The sequence below is a fragment of the Dermochelys coriacea genome, chromosome 5, assembly GCF_009764565.3.
Source record: "Dermochelys coriacea isolate rDerCor1 chromosome 5, rDerCor1.pri.v4, whole genome shotgun sequence".
Taxonomy (NCBI): domain Eukaryota; kingdom Metazoa; phylum Chordata; order Testudines; family Dermochelyidae; genus Dermochelys; species Dermochelys coriacea.
The window spans coordinates 97,007,217-97,028,832 of NC_050072.1; the positions used below are offsets into that span (position 1 = coordinate 97,007,217).

Sequence of the window (21,616 nt, forward strand, 5' to 3'; positions counted from 1 at the left end):
ATTGGACACCTGTATTTGTGTGTACAAGTGGGACTCTTATTTTTTTAATTGGCCTTAACTGTTAAGAGTATCTTGGACCATTCCTGCACAAAGCCCAAGTGGGTATTTTATTGAAATTTCTTAGTAAGAAAACTCATGATGTGGATTACTTAATTACTTATTGTCCAGTGGTCAAGCTCCTTATCGGCCCTTAAAAAAATAGGCCAGAGAGCAATGACTGAGCAGCACATCCAGCCTGAAGATGAAAATGAAAACAGGCCTTTGTCCTCAGTTTCCTTGTAAACGCTGGTTGAAACTATAGTAAAGAACAAAATTGTCAGACACATAGATGAACATAATTTGTTGGGGAATAGTCAACATGGTTTTTGTAAAGGGAAAACATGCCTCACCAATCTACTAGAATTCTTTGAGGGGTCAACAAGCATGGGGAAAAGGGGGATCCAGTAGATATAGTGTATTTAGATTTTCAGAAAGCCTTTGACAAGGTCCCTCATAAAAGGCTCTTAAACAAAGTAAGCAGTCATGGGATAAGAGGGAAGTTCTCTGATGGATTGGTAACTGGTTAAAAGATAGGACACAAAGGGTAGGAATAAATGGTCAGTTTCCAGAATGGAGAGAGGTAAATAGTGGTGTCCCCCAGGGGTCTGTACTGGGCTTAGTCCTATTTAACATATTCATAAATGATCTGGAAAAAGGGGTGAACAGTGAGGTCGCAAACTTTGCAGATGATACAAAACTACTCAAAATAGTTAAGTCCCAGGCAGACTGCGAAGAGCTACAAAAGGATCTCTCAAAACTGGGGGGACTGGGAAACAAGAGGGCAGATGAATTCAGTGTTGCTAAATGCAAAGTAATGCACACTGAAAAACATAATCCCAACTATACATATAAAATGATGGGGTCTAAATTAGCTGTTACCACTCAAGAAAGAGATCTTGGCATCATTTTGGATAGTTCTCTGAAAACATCCACTCAATATGCAGCAGCAGTCAAAAAAGCAAACAGAATGTTGGGAATCATTAAGAAAGGGATAGATAATAAGACAGAAAATATAATATTACCTCTATTTAAATCCATGGTACAGTATGCCCACATCTTGAATACTGCATGCAGATATGGTCGCCTTATCTCAAAAAAGATATTGGAATTGGAAAAGGTTCAGAAAAGGGCAACAAAAATGATTAGGGGTATGGAATGGCTGCTATATGAGGAGAGATTAATAAAACTGGGACTTTTCAGATTGGAAAAGAGATGACTAAGGAGGGATATGATAGAAGTCTATAAAATCATGACTGGTGTGGAGAAAGTAAATAAGGAAGTGTTATTTATTTCTTCTTATAACACAAGACCTGGGGTCACCCAATGAAAGTAATAGGTAGCAGGTTTAAAACAAACAAAAGGAAGTATTTTTTCATACAACACACATTCAACCTGTGGGACTCCTTGCCAGAGGATGTTGTGAAGGCCAGAGTATAACAGGGTTACAAAAAAATTGATAAATTCATGGAGGATAGGTCCATCAAGGATTATTCGCCAGGATGGGCAGGGATGTTGTCCCTAGCCTCTATTTGCCAGAAGCTGGGAATGGGCGACAGTGGATGGACCACTCAGTGATTACCTGTTCTGTTCATTCACTCTGCGGCACCTGGCATTGGCCACTGTTGGAAGACAGGGTACTGGACTAGATGGACCTTTGGTCTGAGCCGGTATGGTTGTTCTTACGTTATAATCAGGTAATCCCTCAGTGAGCACTCACAACAAAAGGGAAGGCTCTACTCCCTATGTTTTCTTTTAGTGTGAGATTGTGAAGGGGGAAATGAAATCATGTGTGGCATTTCTGTGTTTCAGTTCAAAATTCAGCAGCAAGATCCAGTATGTTGGTACATTGGCAGAACTCAGTGAGCTGATTCCAATGGAATATGTACACATTCCAGAGAGTATTGTAAAGTAAGTGAAGCATAATAAAGAATGTACTTGTACTGGTGAAAAAAGTTACCATCATCCAAGCAAGGTATTGTTATTTGCAAGCCTGACTATAACCAGATTTTGTTTCTAAATCCAATTTCACATGGAGTGACATGATTATTTATGATGTTTGGATTGGAGGGCTAGTATTCAGGAGTCTATACGGGAGTTAGAAAACTTTTAATTTTATTAATAATTATTATGAGTCAGCATTAATTCAGCTGCACGAGCAGGAGTGAGCCAATTCCAGTTTTGCCGGTTCCACAAAAATTCCACCCCACTCTGAAGCTGTAAAACATTCAGTCAATGAAACACAAGAAAGTTATTATCTAATCAGAACAAACTCTTAATTCACTAATCATAACCTGAAGGCAGGACAGGAAAACTTAATCCTTTCATGAGTATCCCACTACATTTTGAATGATTGCTCTGCAGTTAAGTCTTACTGTGCTTTTTGTCTTTAATCTTACTGCACTTAGGACCAAAGCAATAATTAAAAGATAGCCAATTGATAAGATCACTGTCTTTTGCACAGTGAAAGCCCTAGGCTCACTTATTATCTTTTGTCAAATAATTGGGAAAAGTAACTCATGAGCAATACTAAAAGAAAATGGAAAACAGCAATTAGCCTGGTGAGGAAACTATATTGCTTCCATAAGTAGTAGTGGAGCAAACAAGAAAATACCTGCCCTGGTTGGAGGTGCTTGTGACATCTCTAAAAGAAAGGTTCTTCACACTAGGGCAGGGGTGGCCAACCTGAGCCTGAGAAGGAGCCAGAATTGACCAATGTACATTGCCAAAGAGCCACAGTAATATGTCAGCAGCCCGACATCAGCTCCCCCACCCACCGGCAGCCCCACCAATCAGCACCTCCCGATCAGCTGTTTCCTGATGTGCATGGGGAGGGGAAGGAGCGAAGGCACTGCAGGCTCAAGGGACGGGGTGGGAAGGGATGGAGTGGGGGCAGGGCCTGTGGCAGAGTCAGGGGTTGAGCAGTGAGCACCCTTCCCCCCAGCACACTGGAAAGTTGGCGCCTCTAGCTCCAGCCCTGGTGTCGGTGCCTATACAAGGAGCCGCATATTAACTTCTGAAGAGCCACATGTGACTCCAGAGCCACAGGTTGGCCACCCCTGCACTAGGGTATACATATTCTTCTCTTTGTGCAGATTTATTTTGCAAAGAAGAGGTCTTAACACACTTCCTTTGCCTTGTTCAAAACCGGGTACGTCTGACACAAAAGAAAAAAATAATGCACGTCAGGGATAATGTAACTTTGCAATAATGATCCATAAAAAACTATGATTGACTTCCAAGTTTTTAAATCTTACTAAATAATTTCAGCCTCTCCCTCATTTTCAGTTCTGCAATAGATGACAATCTGAGATAAGTATCAATGCTGTCCTATATTTCACAAGCTATTCAGTGTAGCTGTCAGAGATGCATACAAAATGCCTCAAGCTATACGATAGATTTAACAAACATCTTTCAGTTGCATTTATAAAAAAACATTTGGGTTCAGGGAGCAGGAAATGAGGTGTTTTGAGATATGCAAGCTCCTCAGATTCAATAGCTTTGGAAAGCATAGTGATGCTCGTAAAGACAGTTCAGTACAATTGAAGAAGGATGTTCTGGCGAGTAAGATGATGCACAGATAGTGGAGATTTCATTGTCTGTGCAACTATTTTACTAGCAGGATAAATGTGTTGATGAGGAGCAGTTATAATACTCTGCTGGCAGTTTTTGATCTGAAAAAGTTGAAATGGATGAATGTCCCAGAAATGCAAATGCTCTCTACAAATGTCCTCAACCCTTTCTCTTTTATTTTTTCTTTCTTTCTTTCCTTTCTCCTTCTGTACTTCTCGCATCTTTCTCGCCCCTCCCTCCTTGATCCTTTTTTAAGTCATTGTCATTCCCCTTGTCTCTTTTCTCCCCTCCCTACTTTTCCTGTACCTGTACAAGGGGGGTGATCTGAGGGCCAGGAGATGCCCCTTGCATCCCAGGCTGTGAATGCATATGCTGCTGCCAGCAGCAAGAAGAGCAGTATACTGTGCTCCAGTTTGCCTCTTCCCTGCCTGTCATGAGGAATCCTGCTCTGATTAGAAGAATTCATGGAGCAGAGAATGCAACAGATAGCATCCTGGTTCCTTTGTTGAGTAGTGCAGGGTTTGCCTCTTCACCAATAGCAAGTCTGCTGGACCCATGGAGAAAAGAAGGATTCATGCCAGTTTTTTACTTGTTTTGTTTTTAATCAGGATGTATTCAAAATAGATTAGGTTTTTGTTTTGTGGTTAGGTTTAGTTTTTAAGTGAAAAAGTTTGCTCATTTTTCTACTTCTGTATTATTTGAATTTATAAATGTTTCCCCTTCATTCACTTTTATCTTGTAAGGTATGATGAAGAGAAGTGTTTTAAGAGAAGAATGAGGTAATACTCTTGCTCTGCAGCTCATGCTACTGTCCATAATGGAGTGAACACGTGTGAACCAGCCTTTCACATATAGGTGACCTCAACAGCTGATTGAGAGAGGTTTCCTATGCATTTGCTTGTATCTAATTTGCTGTCTTATTTCCACCTTCGAGCTGTTGAGATCAGCCTCTTTTGCAACTAAAACCTACTACACTGGAAAAATCCTTGACTTGGCTGAGGCTGCAACTAATTTAATTGTATCTGATAGAGCAACGGAATGTTTTCAGCTTTGTACAGTGAGCATGCCTCAAACCCCTGCTACTTTTATGTGTCTGCCTCCAGATGAGCTCAACAAGGAGTTACAGAGTAAAAGAGGGTAAAACTGAACAGGCCGAAATGACGCAATATTGAATAGAACCACCTTAGGGACAGTGCAGAAAATGGAGTGAATATTTTAGAAGCATGTACCTTACTTGTTCTTTGCTCTGCTATTGCTCTGCTTCTCTCTTATGCTCTGCTTGCTTCTTCTTTGTTTCTTCTCTACATCAATAACTTTTACTCATGCAGACTGGATGAAGAGATGAGGGAAGCATCAGAAACAGCTAAGTAAGACAGTATTCAGCTTGCTGCTGGCATTACTTTCACTTGGTTTACAGGAATGGATTGGGTGAAACGTCACATTATGTTTTCCACTGCAGTCAGATCATCAGTGCTTCAGGACTGAGCCCTCGTATCTCTAGGCTTGGCAGTTGATAACCCCAGCACCTCTGGGCTTACTGCATCAGTTATGAATGGAAAAAAATTGCTTGAGCCCCGGCACCTAATTACTTGAGCCCCAGCACCTCTTTCATTACAAATTAAGCACTGCAGATCATAATCTGAATTACTGTAGAAGGATGCCACATTTGAGAATCAATTTCCTTCTCTCTCACAAAGGTTTGCTGTTGACATCAGTGATCAGCAGGGACCTAGTTTTCGGTGATTAAAAAAACCAAAATTCTCCAATAAAAAAAAACATGAAAACCTCATGTTTTTCTGTGACTAAAATGAAATGCTGAACTTTAGTTTCCCTAGCCACAATATATCTAGGTATCAGTTGAACACAATGGTTTATTGAACCCTGTTTATCTGATCTAATTGGGAGCAGTGTCAGCCCCCAGGTGGCGAGGCTCAGGCTGTCAGCCCCGGTTTGGTTAATACGGAGAACTGGATAATGGAGCTTCAGATAAACAGGGTTCTACTGTATATGTTTTTAGTTTTTCACAAAATGTAAAAACTAAAGATTGTCTGTGAAAATGCAAATTCCACATTTTTCTGCGGCAAACTGATTTCTAGGATCTTTGCTGATCAGTCCTTTAGAGTAGTTCCTTAAGCACTCCACCTACCCCACTCATTAGATGACTTACTCTATTTATGATATCCAGGGTGGACACTTTTCAAAAACAAAAAATTACATTGATTTACTCAGTGAAGCTGGGCCATGATGTAGCTGAATCACCAGATGGGTTGACTGACATACCCTCAACTGGGTGCACAGTAAATCAGTGGTTCAGCTGGGGATCAGACCCTAGTATCCTTCTGGCTCCCTTGCCTTTGCTTTGAGCTTCAGACACACTCAGACAGATGGAAGAAGAGCACTGTAGAAATCCCTAGATAGATACACACAACACTTCACTTTCACCAAGTTATGGGTAATGAGAGTGGATAGTATGATAACAAAAACTTTTAAAATGTGGCCTGTTCCAGATTTCAGTTGGGATAAAGCAATTTTGCAGTGTTCTGGGGCAAACGAGTCTTGAATTAACTGCATGAGCTTTAGCCAGGACAGCCTTAAAATACAATCCTGGTTTTCCATTTCAGATTTATAACTATAGATGACTCAACACTGCCATTTTTGAAGAAGTTAAAATTTATCAAAGACATTAATTCAAATTGCCCTTTAGATGATCAAACTGTTATTTCAGTGCTACACCAAAAGCTAAATTGTCGTGGGGTTTTTTTGTAGAGCATATTTTTTCTTGTGCACATTAGTCATAAGGTCTCTGAAGAAGGGGGTTGTATCTGCAGGACCTATCTGACTTTTCCCTACTTTTTTGGAACCAGCCACTGTTTTTGAAGATTCTCTTCAGTCTCCTCCTTTTGCTTTATGCAGTTTACATTTTCAGCCATGCAAATGTGTGTGTTATATTGATTCCTGGTGCCTCCTCATTTGTGGTCAGACATTCCCAACAAATTCTTTTGAGAATTCAGCCTGTATAGCCACAGAAGAGAAAGGCGACATGTAAAAAATCCAAAATACTTGTATTCACCTTATATACACCAGCTGTTAGTCTGGGAGAAACTTGACGGACTCAGTGCCAGTAGCAAAAACTCACATTTAAATCTCCCTTGTAAACAGCAAATATCTGACATTTGTGTTCATGTGACAACAGGCATTTACCCAAACACCCAAAAATAGGGATAGAAGAAGAACATGGTGAGAAATGGGACTGCATCCATTCTATTCGAAATATCTTTCTGTGTGCTGTCAGCATTCGTATGTGCCAAAGAAATCAGAATACCTGAGAAGGAAAACTGCGTGGGAGAAAATTGCTGTCTTGTTAATAACCTTTCCTGTGTAGATTGCAAGTTATAGCACAGGAAGTGCAGGGAGGACAGGAGAGGCACATAGGGACATTATTGTTAGGTGTACAGAGTCTGTTTGTAGTACATGTCCCATCCACAGTCAAATATGTTCTAAGGAAATAGGCATAAAAATACTCTTCTGAGTTAATCAGTGTAATCTCAAAAAGAAAAGGAGTACTTGTGGCACCTTAGAGACTAACAAATTTATTAGAGCATAAGCTTTCGTGAGCTACAGCTCACTTCATCGGATGCATTTGGTGGAAAAAACAGAGTAGAGATTTATATACACACACACAGAGAACATGAAACAATGGGTTTATCATACACACTGTAAGGAGAGTGATCACTTAAGATAAGCCATCACCAACAGCAGGGGGGGGAAGGAGGAAAACCTTTCATGGTGACAAGCAGGTAGGCTAATTCCAGCAGTTAACAAGAATATCAGAGGAACAGTGGGGGGTGGGGTGGGAGGGAGAAATACCATGGGGAAATAGTTTTACTTTGTGTAATGACTCATCCATTCCCAGTCTCTATCCAATGTGATATATGCCATCATGTGCCAGCAATGCCCCTCTGCCATGTACATTGGCCAAACTGGACAGTCTCTACGTAAAAGAATGAATGGACACAAATCAGACGTCAAGAATTATAACATTCAAAAACCAGTTGGAGAACACTTCAATCTCTCTGGTCACTCGATCACAGACCTAAGAGTGGCTATACTTCAACAAAAAAGCTTCAAAAACAGACTCCAACGAGAGACTGCTGAATTGGAATTAATTTGCAAACTGGATACAATTAACTTAGGCTTGAATAGAGACTGGGAATGGATGAGTCATTACACAAAGTAAAACTATTTCCCCATGGTATTTCTCCCTCCCACCCCACCCCCCACTGTTCCTCTGATATTCTTGTTAACTGCTGGAATTAGCCTACCTGCTTGTCACCATGAAAGGTTTTCCTCCTTCCCCCCCCTGCTGTTGGTGATGGCTTATCTTAAGTGATCACTCTCCTTACAGTGTGTATGATAAACCCATTGTTTCATGTTCTCTGTGTGTGTGTATATAAATCTCTACTCTGTTTTTTCCACCAAATGCATCCGATGAAGTGAGCTGTAGCTCACGAAAGCTTATGCTCTAATAAATTTGTTAGTCTCTAAGGTGCCACAAGTACTCCTTTTCTTTTTGAGAATACAGACTAACACGGCTGCTACTCTGAAACCTGTAATCAGTGTAATGTCGCTCACACTGAACTGTTACATTCATGTTAATATTGTTTTATGTTATTGCCCAATCACCAGGACTCAATATAGTGAGTTACATCCCAAAATATAATTTCATATTTTAAAAGAGAAAGAAATGCAGAGAAAATGTTTACTGCTGCCTATTTTCTCTTGAACCCAGAACTAGCTGCCTCTCCAATGAGCCGGAAATGACTTCTATGGAGCAGGAGTAAGAATTCACAACTAATGACAGTTACATTGTAATGTTATTTTATGACCATGCAGTTTGACTCTGAGGGCTGGGTAAACTCCATATAGTTTTTTTGCAAAACCAAATGCTTTCCAATGTTTTTCAAGACCCTAATCCAAGGCTTACAAACAGAAAAAATGGTGTTTCATTGCTGCACTCAAGATGATTAAATTGTACGTATTTATAGTGTAGTGGTGTTTAAAATGTTCTAGCTGCTTTTCAAACAGAGGCAAACACGGTCCTTGTCCTGATGACTGTACAGGTTAAAAACAAAGACATATGGTAGGTGGGGTAGCATGTGGGGGGGAAAGGTATAAAGTGATCAGGGCGATGAAAGGCACATGTCTCATTAGTTACAAGTTTGTTTTTCAGTGGCACATTCCAAGCTTCTGCTTCAAAGCTCATTGAAGTAAATGGGAGTCATTCCATTTATATTAATGAGCTCTGGATCAGGCTTTAAAATGCCTTCTTCTCTTGATATGCTTCACAGAAATCCCTGACTTCATTTCTGGTGTGTTTATGACGCTCCTTCCCAAAATTGGACTTTGGGTTCAGGAGCGGTTCAATGATCATTCAGTTGTTAACATGGAGGCAGTATTTTGGCACACGGCTCCTAACGCCACCTCATAACCAAAGCAGGTGAGCAGAGGCCCATCTTGTGTGGCTGCAAAAGTGTGTAAGGTTCTTTCTTGCACCGCCAATTCCTGTCATTGGTAGCAGCCTGCGCAGGGCAGCAGGTTCCACAGAACTGCTATGTGCCCCACCTGCACAGGTGGGTGGGAAGAGGTGCATTATGGGTAGACCCTTGGCTATACCCACCCAGTGCACTGGGCTGTGTAGCAGTGTGTAATAATACTGCATCCAGGATAGACCCAGCACAGTTTAATACCTTCCTCAGAGCACTGGAAAGACCAGGATGGAGGTTGGGACACTCAGGGTCATAATGACCCCTTCAGACTGCTCCAGGGGCAGCACAACAGCATGCTGCCCTGTACATGAATTATAACATCATGATCTTGTCTATAATGAGTTGGAAACGTGCCAAAACAGGGAATAATGGGATTTTTCATTGACACTGGGGTTTTTTTTTGTTTTTTGTTTTTTAATCAGCTCTATAATTCGGGGAAAATATAGATTCTACCCTTAAAATAACCACTTGGGCCATGCAAGAATTACCACTTTTGTGTGACATTTCATTTAAAGTTTTGCAAATTCATTTTGCTTAACGGTCCCACAACGTTGGCTTTTCAATGAAGTTTTGCAATGTTTCATTGTGAAAACCAATCTTTATTGAAAGAAAATTCCAAATTTTAAAGGGTTTTCCCTAAAAATGTCAATTTTTAAAATTAAAATCAAGAAAATGGACAAATTTTCCAAAATTTAAAAATGCAAAAAAAGTATGAAGATTTTACTGTAGGTATAAATAATACTTTATATAGTTCCATTGACTTCCAGTACCTATCAGCTGTTGAACCATTTCCCCTAACATTGCTTTCACTATTTCCCGGTGGACTAATTATAGGTATCAAAATATTCTATTAAGCTCATTCTGAATTACATCAAACAAAAAAACGTGTCTCTAATGTACAAAACAGCACTCCCTTGGTGTTAGTTCTTAATTCAGGAAGCAATATAGCATTACTGGTTCATTGAAAAATTCTGTTCTGTTACTAGCACAATTATAAATAAGTAAGCAGATAGATAAGTAAGTAAGCAGACTTCCCGTGGAGAACTGATATGTGGAATAAGAAGGAACCATTTTTATATAGTCGCTTTTCAGAATAAAACTATATTTTACACTGTCTCAGGGTCGTACCTGGTATCTGTGGCAGAACCAAGAATAGAACCCTGGCCTGGAGACCTGTCCACCTATTAAAAACACATGCACATCTTTCCCCCTTTTCCCCCCCACGCACAGGATACCTAGTGAAGACTTCAGCTTTGTCTATACTACCACTTTTGTCGGTAAAACTTTTATCGGCCAGGGATGTGAAAAAACACCTCCCTGACCAATATAAGTTTCACCAGCAAAAATGCTAGTGTGGACAGTGCTAGGTTATCAGGAGAGGGTCTTCTGCTGACATAGCTAACACTGCTCATTGGGTGTGGTTTAATTATGCTGGCAGGAGAACTCTCTCCTGCCAGCAAAGAGCGGCTACGGGGGAGATCTTACAGTGACACTACAGAGGCACAGCTGTACTGCTACAGTTAGGTTCGTAGTGTAGCCATAGCCTCAGTTTCAGAGCTCTGTGAAAAAAAAAATGTACCACTGTCAAAACAGATTTTAAAAATAATCATGGGGTTTGACAAAAAAGCAATAAAATAAAATGTATGGCATCACCAATTTTTCTGTTTTCCACAAAAGACTGCTTTTGCAGCAAAAATGACACAGTTCGTCGATGAGTACAGCAAATTTTCATTGAATCTAATGTGTGAACATTTGGGATGAATTCCAAGCTGAACTCTTGCTATTTCTCATGCCAAAAAAGTGTGTGTCCATTTTCCAAAATGGCAAAAATTCACCCTTGTTCATAATCATAAATTCTTACAAAAAAATCAGTTTTCAGCCATAAACATCCTCTCGTTGACACTGATAGTTTTGCACAAATCTGTTCAATATCCTTTCTGCTGAAACCTCTCTGGAGTCTGCTGAGCCCTTAGCTTATTGTGTTTTTTTCTTTATATCCATTTGAAAGGCTTTTGTCTGGTAGTGTGCTCTCATGTTTTCCATTTTGTAGTTTGAATGACAACTTTCTTTTTTTGTTTTTCTTTAAACAAAGTATTCAGTACGCTGAAGCATTTTGCATGTTTTAAAAACAATAGTGATCTCGTGAGACCATAAATATGCAGTATGCCTCTAGGAGAGCTTTACAGCAGCTCTGTATTCTACAAAGAAAAATAATGATCTATTGTGGTGGCAGCTCCTTATTCTAAAGAATACCAATGAAACTGGGGGATGGATTCATCAAAGGCAGAATGGGGAGATATTTTCCAGATTTTTAATTTTAACTAATAAGTGCTCTGCTTATTGCAATGAGAAACATCACCACTTACAGACAGATGTATTACTGATTGGTGCCCTGATTCTCTTCTCCATTTGCAAAGATAGTGTGGGAATGGGAACAGGGACATGGAAGGAATGAACGAGGGCTTCCACAAGATGCTTCTCACATCCCAAATCCATGAAGCTCCCTTCCTAAAGAACACTGCAGGGCCAGGGCACAACCAGAGGTTGGGTAGGGGCACATTCAGGGGTTAGGAGGATGGGTTGGATACGGGGAACTACGGGCTGTCTATGGCAGGGCTCTCAGGAACCCAAGAGAATTCTCATTCACCAGTCATTTTGGAGATAATGGTGGTAGAATCATCCGTTCCAGGGTTTCTGTGCCTGCCTTTCAGAGGAAGAAATGTATACAAGGGGTGTAGCCAAAGGCTGCAGCAGAAAGCATGGCCGGGGGAAGTCCATCCTGAAGGATCACTGGGGTACTGGAGGGATATGCTCTACTTTTCCCATGGATGCATCAAGTTTGCAGGCTGCACTTCCCCTCAGTGAACTTTGCTGTAGTTTTAGAGATCAAAGCCTTTTAAAATATATTTATGGAAAATGGCACATAGAGGTACAGTAGACAATGCAGTTCAGCATAGAGAAAACACTGGCCTTCTACAAATATTGACATTTGGGAATAATTATCAGTCTATTGATTTCTTCATTTTCATGGCAGAAAGTTCCATAAATAATGTCTGTATATTATTCCTTTAAGGAATCTAGCTCTCTGCTTTAAAGTGATATAGTGCAAATATAAATCTACATTCATTTCCATTTATAATTATATAATTAACTCCACATAGTACATCTCAGATTTCAGTAATCAGCATGCTCGAGCAAATGGATGAGTTGCCCATCTGTGCTGGCAGGTATATTGTATGTCTGCATTGCAAGTTTATTTTAAATTCCTGTAAATATGCCCACATTGCTGCCAGTGCTTCTTTGAAATGGATGGCAAAAATATGCTTCTGAATACATCCTTAATGAAGCCATTGTGTAGCCAAGTCCCCACCCCACACACACACTTAGGGCCCAATTCTACTCCTACCGCAATCAACGAGAATTTGGCAATTGACAACAAAGGGAGCAGCATCAGGCCTTTAAATTTTCCATATTAAGTAGAAGCAAGATAGGGCCCAAGGGACTGTCTAAAGTATTTAACACTGGAGCATTGAAGTCAATGAGCGTGCTCAGCACACTGCAGGACTGGAACCTCAAGACTGAGAAAAGAAGTAGCAATGTGTTGCATAGCACTGAATTATTGTTTTGTTTATTTTAAAGACTTGATGTGACGCTGCGAAAAGAAAAACCATAACTTCCAGGCACTCGAAGAAGAGGGGTTGTCTGGATCTGTCTCCCTGACACAGAAGGCCATGGAGAAAGGGGCAGTTTGGTTCATTTCTTTTTGGTTTATGATTAGCTCCGTGCTGTTCAGAATTTCTGAAGAAAGCTAAGGGCTCGACCCTGTTGCCATAGAGGCTGTAGGCTTTTGCTCTCACTTTGTTTATTATCTTCAGAGGTGTCATTTGCAATAAGAAAATTGATTTAATTTAGCATTGTTTTATGTAACTGTGTATATTTTTAATTTAAAAATATCAGAGTTAACCAACAATGTGCCTCACGGGTAATTCAGTGGAACCCTCACAAGAGAGTAGTTACGTTTTGTCTTCAGTATTTTAACATTTATGCTTAGCTTAATAAAGTGGTATTATTACAATAAACACTCTTAGCTTTAGTTTGTTTCACAGATTAGCTATAACACTACTGTTTAAAATACATCTAGAGATAGTTCATATTTTTCTCTGATTATGCTGATAGCTCTTGCTGTCTGTGAAACTCTACTTGTTCAGGTTGTGCTACTAATAACTTTACATAATCATTTGCTTGGCCAGAGAGAAGCCTAATTTTTTAATAAATATATGAGTCATTAAAGAGATTTCTCAGAGAGAAAATAACTAAATTTAAAATGTAATTTTAGTAATTGAGTTCAGTGTTTTTATTTTTTAATGTCAGGTTTTTTTTTAAAAGTGGTTAATCCTCTAAATGATTATCTCATGCCCTAAGAGTGTTGGCAATATTAAAAAAAGCAAACTCGGTATATCTAAAACTGTGATAATTCAAAATGGCATCTTTAGCTCATGTAATACAGGCTGATTATTCCATGTTTGTAGAATTAACACTGAGGATTTTCTAAGTGCTAGATAAAACATACAAATCCATAGCATGGTGCCCTGATCATTAAATGCTGATATCAAAATAGACAGAGTATATTTTTATATCAGTAAAATAATGATTGAAATGCAATTTGAGTGATGTAGCAAGAGTACTCACCAGAAAATAAGCCCCACCGCCCAAAAAATAACATTTATGCACAGCTGCTGTGCCACATTCTGGTATATAAGACCCTACAGCATGGCCGTGTGCTAAACATGGGAAATGCTTGGTGTGGTGATTGTGGGTAAATGTTGATTTTTCTAATGGTGACCACTGTATTTGCATAACAGAATGCAGGGCCATCCCTAGGATTTAAGGGGCCCTATGCAGTATTATTAAACTGGTGCCCCAGGCCTGATGGCAGCCCGGCCTCGCATGTGTATTTTAGATAAGGGTGGTCTTTTGAGGGATTTATTTAAAAAACTATATGTCCGAAGCATTTAAGGCTAAAGATGAATACTCAGATTGTGCATCTAAAAATCGATGCAAAGATTTTTTAGAGATGTGATTTTATAATCTTCAGCAACACACTAATGAACTATTTTTAAAGCAAATTTTAAACTAAGGTCCTGTAGATCAGTGCTTCTCAAGCTATCTGATGTGGGGGACTGGCAATTTTATTGTCCAATGTGCGCGCAGACCGGCAGCCAATGGCTCATGGACCGGCACCGGTCCGCGGACCACCACTTTGAGTAGCACTGCTGTAGACTAACATGTTCTGAGTAAAGTAAATATTACAGTAATGCACAACTGTTTTTGTCAGTGAATTCAGAAACTGACAGTATATACCTGGGGGTTTACTAATGCCTGTTAAATGGCTTCATTACCACTTGAATGGCTCTTTAACAGTTTCAATGTTGTGCTAGGTTTCAGAGTAGCAGCCGTGTTAGTCTGTATTCGCAAAAAGAAAAGGAGTACTTGTGGCACCTTAGAGACTAACAAATTTATTAGACCATAAGCTTTATAGAGCATAATGCATCCGATGAAGTGAGCTGTAGCTCATGAAAGCTTATGCTCTAATAAATTTGTTAGTCTCTAAGGTGCCACAAGTACTCCTTTTCTTTTTGCGAATGTTGTGTTAATAGGTCTGGCAGGCTGGAAGCCTTTTTCACTTTTAAGTACTAGATCCCTTCTGGAGGAAGACTCACCCGGCTGCAGCAGGAGCCTGCAGGAAGGGTCAGAACAGGGATAGGAAGAAGCGGGAAGGTAGACACTAAGACCCAGGGGTGCCCCAAATTTTCAGGTGCTCTATGCAGCTATGTATGCTGCTTATGCCGGAGGACCGTCCTGACAGAATGTAAATTGATAACCAAATTCATTCTAGTTGTCTCTTTCAAACAAGAGAGTCTGGTAGTAGATTATAGATCCTTTGGGGTGCCTGTGGGAAACACACAGCTTGGAATAAACATAGTTTACCACCAAGAATCACTGTTGTGCCCCAAAATTACAGCTGTACTGATTTGGCTGAAGTAAGCAGATCGTTGTAGGAAACAATTCTAGATGCTTTGTTCATCTCACAGCTTACATGTGTACTAATTCTCAGCACCTGGTATTACTAATTAACAGAGGAGAGACTCACTAGACAGAGAGAGCAATCAGGTTAGTCAGGACAGAAATGATGTGAGAATTGTTCTTAGTAAAATCTAAACTGAGAACAGAATCTGATTTGTTTTTGTCCTATATCAAAATAAAATCTACATTTTTGTTTTAAAGTGAGCACATCTCAGTCTCTGTAGTTTATTCTCTTGTATCAATAATGAGGCATACTGCAAACAAGAGAATGAGTATCATTGTGTGCCCATTTGATCAGCTACTGTAATGCAGACCAAGTATCAGAAGGACAAGAAGTTGCCAAAATCTTACTTATATACCACCAAGCAAACCTGAAATGTCATCACATTAATAGTTCTTGATTTGTCCTGCCATTTGTGCAGTGCAACTCTATTGTACCAGATAATAGATTTTTGTCTCTGCTTTCTATCAAGTCCTGTGAATTTTCACAGGGAAAGGGCCCAATCCTACGAGGAACTGATCATCAATTCTTATGAACTTCACAGAGATGAGCCCAAAATTAGATCTGGTTGTTTGCCCAATCTTCCAGATATTCAAGTCTTGGCTTTGATATGGCTTACAAAAGTAATGCCACTTAAAATACTGGAGATAAATGCTTTCTTTAGGAATTAATATTTGTGTTCATTTCCATATGTTAATTAAGATTGTTCTGGATATGAATAATTAAAAATACATAACAGCATGAACTCCTATCATCTGTAGACCTGCAGTTAAAACAACCTAGAATGAGCTGGATCACCTATATTACACTCTGGGGGACAGAAATGTTCATGGGGGGTGAAATTTACTCCTACGCAGGGCCTCAACAGAAATCCAATGCACCTATTTTCAGAGCCCAAGTGAGGCTTAAGTGCCACATAGTCCTTGCACTGGCCCGCTGCATAGGAGGTGCATTTCACTGTAGAGGCACTTGAATGTGAAAGGATTTGATCAGTAGGAGCAGACTAATTTGGTAACGGCATCTGGTGATGGAAAGGACACATTTAAACCAAATGTCATGTTAAAAAAAAAATAGGACTGCCAATATGATGGTGTAAAAAAGATCACTGTGGCTTAAAGAAGAGGTGTGGTTATCTTTGCTCATTAAAATATATATTTCTAAAATATATTAATGTTCTGATATAGCAACAATATATTATACTAACGAGTATATACAATATCTAACCAAAAATCAGTGGTTTGTTCAAAGAGAAATATTGTATTAGAATTGCACAAATGTACTCTTTTATACACAGATTTTTTTTTCCTACCATGGATCAGTGCTCAGAGCAAGAATAAATTAACTTACGATTTGTTTTGTTAAAAAAAAACAACCTATGCTCACTAAATTGTAGACTAAGCAATACAAGGATACATAATATCACTGTATGTACAATATGTATGTATGATTCAGAAATAAAAAGCTGCAATCCAGTATTAAAAGTGCCTCATTTCAGCAGCGCGCTGAATTTTTTTGTAGCTCCCAGTGTTACAGGTTATTCTGATAGCTCTGATGCTTTTCCTCCATTGTTCACCATAGTCCATGAAAGCACTAGCCATTTCACTCATTATATTATTGTAAGTCATTACAAATAAACTTTCCTCTCTCCCCCATCTTCGTTTTCTCCCTCTGGCCATCTCACTTTCCTCACAAACTCCTTGCAAAATATTCATGTTTGAGTTAAATAAAATTTCAGGTGCTCATCCCACTCTCCTCCCAAGCATGTCCAAATCCTTGTTCCACTGAAGTTAATAACATTTATTCCCAAGGTCTTGGCCCAGAAAGAAAACAGGGCTATCTCTGCTAAAGTCTTAAATTGCTGTCGCCTCTTGATACTGACAGAGGGGCACAGGAGGTAAAGAAATTGGCAATTAAGGCCCCCCTCTTACATGTAACTAAAACCTTGGGGATGCACAGTTATGCCTTAGGGTTCCTTTGCTTTGGATGGTCCTTCTCCAGAATCTTAACTCTTGTTAGTATCACTGTTGTAGTTTAAATACTTCGTTTGCAATTAATTATTGAGATGTGCTAATTATGGACCGGTTATAGAATAAATGTTGTAGAGAGAACCCAGATATAGTTTCTGGAATAACACACTCTGCAAATACTTCAAAATGTAATTTTTTATAATAATTGATAGTACGTGTACATATGGTAGCTAGAAAGGTATCAGAACTCTAAACTTTTTCTTTCCCTTTTCTTTTCTTCTCCTCAACATCTGATATTTGACTGTTCCTAATAATTTTGCTAGTGGCAGTGGACACTAGTGCAGTGATAACGACTATTTGTACGTGGATGCCAGAGAGAGGTAGAGCAGAATCCTGATTATCCAAACCTCCCGCTAATTCACTGCTAAAATCTATCCCTTTTCAATTAATCCCCAGTTATCCAAACATATTTTGTGATGCTCAAGCAGCTCAGATATTTGGGATTCTTTGGGGTTTTTCCTAAAGCCTGATGTGAATCTAGCGTGAAATTTGTTACACTGTTAAATGTAAACACCATCTATTCTTATTCCTTTATTGTTTCTCCAGAAGCTGAAAAAGCATGTTTTCCTTTACCACAAACTTTGCTTTGGATGAAGGTTTCTTGTGAATTAAGTTTGTAGACCAGTTCAATGGCATAAAATAAAACCTGTTGGTTGAAAGGGAAATATATCATGATGAATGCAGTGGATTTAACACTGCTATACGCGTTCCCTGACTGCATTCATTTTCTGCTTCCATGCTTCCCAATGATATACATTCAGGTTGATTCATTCTTTGATGCAGTAACAGAAAATATTGAGAAGTGAATTGTTTTCTGTGACGGACAAAGATTCTGAGCAATGCTATATCTTCTATCCGATGAAGTGAGCTGTAGCTCACGAAAGCTTATGCTCAAATAAATTTGTTAGTCTCTAAGGTGCCACAAATACTCCTTTTCTTTTTTGCGAATACAGACTAACACAGCTGCTACTCTGAAACCTTCTAAAGCAGGAACCTGCTATTGCCAAGCCAGCTTTTGGGGCCTATAGGTATGAGGTTAGAGTATATGTAAGTGTCAAGATTGATCTCAGTTTTCATTAAAAATAAAAGTAAGTTTCTAATCCTCTTCATTGTGTAGATAGCTGCAGAGTTGTCAAATCTTGCGATTTTACTGCAAGTCACATGATAGTTTTTTTTTGTCACACAGTAAAGCTCAACAACAAACTCTCAAAAAACAAAAGCAAATAAAAAGCCCAAAACATTAAAGAAGTGTCATTTTTTTTGACACTTGTGATTTTTTTGGCCCTACTCATGAATGCCTATGTTTGCAATACTGCAACTTTAAAAATATGAGCTAATTGACTAGTGCAGGGCTGCTCTTTTACACCTACAAAATGCATGGCCCAGTTTTCCAAATTCCATACCCAGTTCAGTGTCACTGAGAGCAATGTTTCCCAGTCCGCTACTCATGACACTACAAGCTCTGTCTATAGTTGTGCAGCCAACATGGCTTCTTGCACAGAGTGGGTAGTATAAGAGGCAGCCTAGTATGATACACTAAGGTCAGGGCTGAGAGCAAGGGAGGCCTAATTCTAATCCTCGCTCCCACAGGGCACTAATTAAGACACTTAGCCTTAGTTTTCCCAGCTGTAAAATGCAGATTACTACTCCTGGATCTTACTTTTTACTACCCTACCTCACAGAGTGATTTACAATTACCTAATTAACACTTAGGAAGCAATAAGGACTTAAGTCCATCAGCATGCATCTAAATGACCTCCACTGACTAGGGCCTAACAGGTTTATTTGGAAAACTGTCTCTTTAAAAAAAATCCGGCTCATGATGTAGGAGACCTCCAGAGCTGTAAAACAGCAGTTTTACACTTCACTCTCTCTCATGTGACAGAAGTATGTAAAACACAACAACCCCTTCCCTAGCAACTCCTTCTTTCCAGAATATCTACTTCCTATTAACCCTCTTGGTGTAGGGATGCCCTTTTATAGGATTTCCCCCGCCCCCAGCATGCCTGCCTTCCTGTGGGCTGGCTGTTTAAATGGAGCAAAGGCAAACAGCTGTAACCCTAAAGTAGCTCTTTTGTAATAGGCTGCTACTTGTTGTATCTTTTTCTCTTCCAAATGATAAATGCTTTAACTGCCTTTTTTGCCATGTTTTCCCTTTCTTGCTGCTAAGGATCATGACCTGTTCTCTTTTTCTTCTGGGGGTTTTCTGAAGATGAATGCAACCAGGGCTTTGGGGAGCCTTTCACTTTTCAGGTTTGTAGTTGAAAAAATCAAGTTATATGTTCCTTTCAGCAATGAGATTTTTTTTTTGTAGTGGAGGATTCCAGACTAACCTTGTTTTCACCTTAAAAATATGCAGTGATAGATGTGATGATCTGCATGTAAGTGACTTAGAAATCAGATATTTCTTTTGATAAAGAAATGTTATCACATAGAACTTAAACTACTGTTCTGCATGATCAGCTATCTGTACTCAGACAGCCAGGAACAGAATAGCAGGGGAAACACTGAGCTCAGTGATAAAGCATTTGTTTCCGCAGCTCTTTCCTGCACTGTGCGTGGTTCAGGCTGGTACTGTACCCTACTGCTGGATATAGAGCCCTCAGGAAAAGTAGTTACTCTCATAAGTCACTTTTCAAATTAACCCTGGCTTCCTAAAATGCTTGAGCGTCTTGCCTCCTTTCTGTTTGCACACAGAGAATAGCCTGTTCCAGCAGAAGTGGGAATCTGGTGGCCACAGTATGCTGCCCCTTCACCCCTCTCCTCTAGAAGCTCCCCCACAGTGACATTGTTAGGATTCCAGCTGTCTGGGGGCAGAGGAGCCAGCTAGGCTCCTCCAGAGTCTCCCTCTCACAAGCGTGCAGACGAAGGTTTTTAACCATCAGAGGAGTGAAGTTTTGGAATAACCTTCCAAGGGAAGCAGTGGGGGCAAAAGATCTATCTGGTTTTAAGATTCTACTTGATAAGTTTATGGAGGAGATGGTATGATGGGATAATGGGATTTTGGTAAGTAATTGATCTTTAAACATTCAGGATAAATAGGTCAAATCCCCTGAGATGGGATATTAGATGGATGGGATCTGAGTTACCCAGGAAAGAATTTTCTGCAGTATGTGGCTGGTGAATCTTGCCCATATGCTCAGGGTTTAGCTGATCGCCATATTTGGGGTCGGGAAGGAATTTTCCTCCAGGGCAGATTGGAGAGGCCCTGGAGGTTTTTCGCCTTCCTCTGTAGCATGGGGCATGGTTGACTTGAGGGAGGCTTCTCTGCTCCTTTAAGTCTTTAAACCATGATTTAAGGACTTCAATAGCTCAGACATGGGTGAGGTTTTTCATAGGAGTGGGTGAGTGAGATTCTGTGGCCTGCACTGTGCAGGAGGTCGGACTAGATGATCAGAATGGTCCCTTCTGACCTTAGTATCTATGAATCTATGAATCTAAGTAAAAGTAGCCTGAAGTTGTACTAACTTGTGCTGCTTCCTCCTCCCTAGCTAGTGCAATAACCATGTTATAAAGGAGCTGTGCAGATCCAGGAAGGCCAGAGTCCTTGGGTGCCCTCAAGATGCTCCACTTGATTCACGTAGAACCAATGCAGGCAGCAAACCATTCCTTTCCCTCCCAGAAGAATGAATATGAAATTGAGCTTTCCTTTCTCCAATGTTTACTATTCCCACTCAGAAGGGGAATGTGATCAGACAGTATTAGAGATTAGCCACATACCACATCCATTTTTATATGGGTATAAGTCAAATCCCCTCAAGAGGCCATAAATGTCCATTACACATGCTTTCAGAAGGGTACCAGATGGAATGGCTGAGTCAAAGTGGAAATGATTTTTTTTTTTTTTTAAAAGAAGAAGGCTGCATGTAGGACTTTTTCTGTTCTTCAAAAAAATTACTATCAAACTCAGCTTTATTGAATTAAAACCAAATCCCTGTTGAGCCTTATTCTACCCAAGTGTAAATTTCAACCTTTAAATAATGCATAGGCCTTGTGCTGGCCCTCTGCAGGAGGGTGAATTTTACTCAAATATTCAGCTATTGAATAAGGAAAAAACCCTTGTGTAATGAGTGTTCTAGAAATCTACTCACAGCCTTCACCTCCTTTTTTCCTTTATGGAAATCCAATGTGCACCATGTAATCAAGTAAGAAAAAAGCCAAAACCATTAAAAACAGGTTGGTTTAAAAAAAAAAATACTGTACTAAAGTCAATTTGTTTCTATTCACTCAAGGTCAAGATTTTATATACAAAGTTAAGTGAGTTCTAATTTATTAGCTTTACAAATAATTTCTATGGGCTAAATCCTGGTTTTATCAACTTCATTAGCAAAACTAAGTATCAATGGAGT

General features: G+C 39.6%; 1 protein-coding gene across 9 annotated transcripts in view; it reads left to right on the forward strand.

Annotated features, from left to right (window-relative positions):
• Positions 1-16,712, forward strand: part of PRUNE2 (prune homolog 2 with BCH domain) — a 183,168-nt gene extending 166,456 nt beyond the window's left edge. For 2 of the 9 annotated variants that reach the window (XM_038402478.2, XM_038402479.2), the window contains exons 16-20: positions 1,849-1,947; positions 4,353-4,388; positions 4,938-4,976; positions 8,399-8,446; positions 12,795-16,712. In XM_038402478.2, the coding sequence (XP_038258406.1) occupies positions 1,849-1,947; positions 4,353-4,388; positions 4,938-4,976; positions 8,399-8,446; positions 12,795-12,828 (256 nt within the window). In that variant the 3' untranslated portion in view covers positions 12,829-16,712. The remainder of the gene's footprint in view (positions 1-1,848; positions 1,948-4,352; positions 4,389-4,937; positions 4,977-8,398; positions 8,447-12,794) is intronic. The other 7 variants (XM_038402480.2, XM_038402482.2, XM_038402486.2 and 4 more) reach the window with 5 other exon arrangements.
• The last annotated feature ends 4,904 nt before the right edge of the window (positions 16,713-21,616 follow it).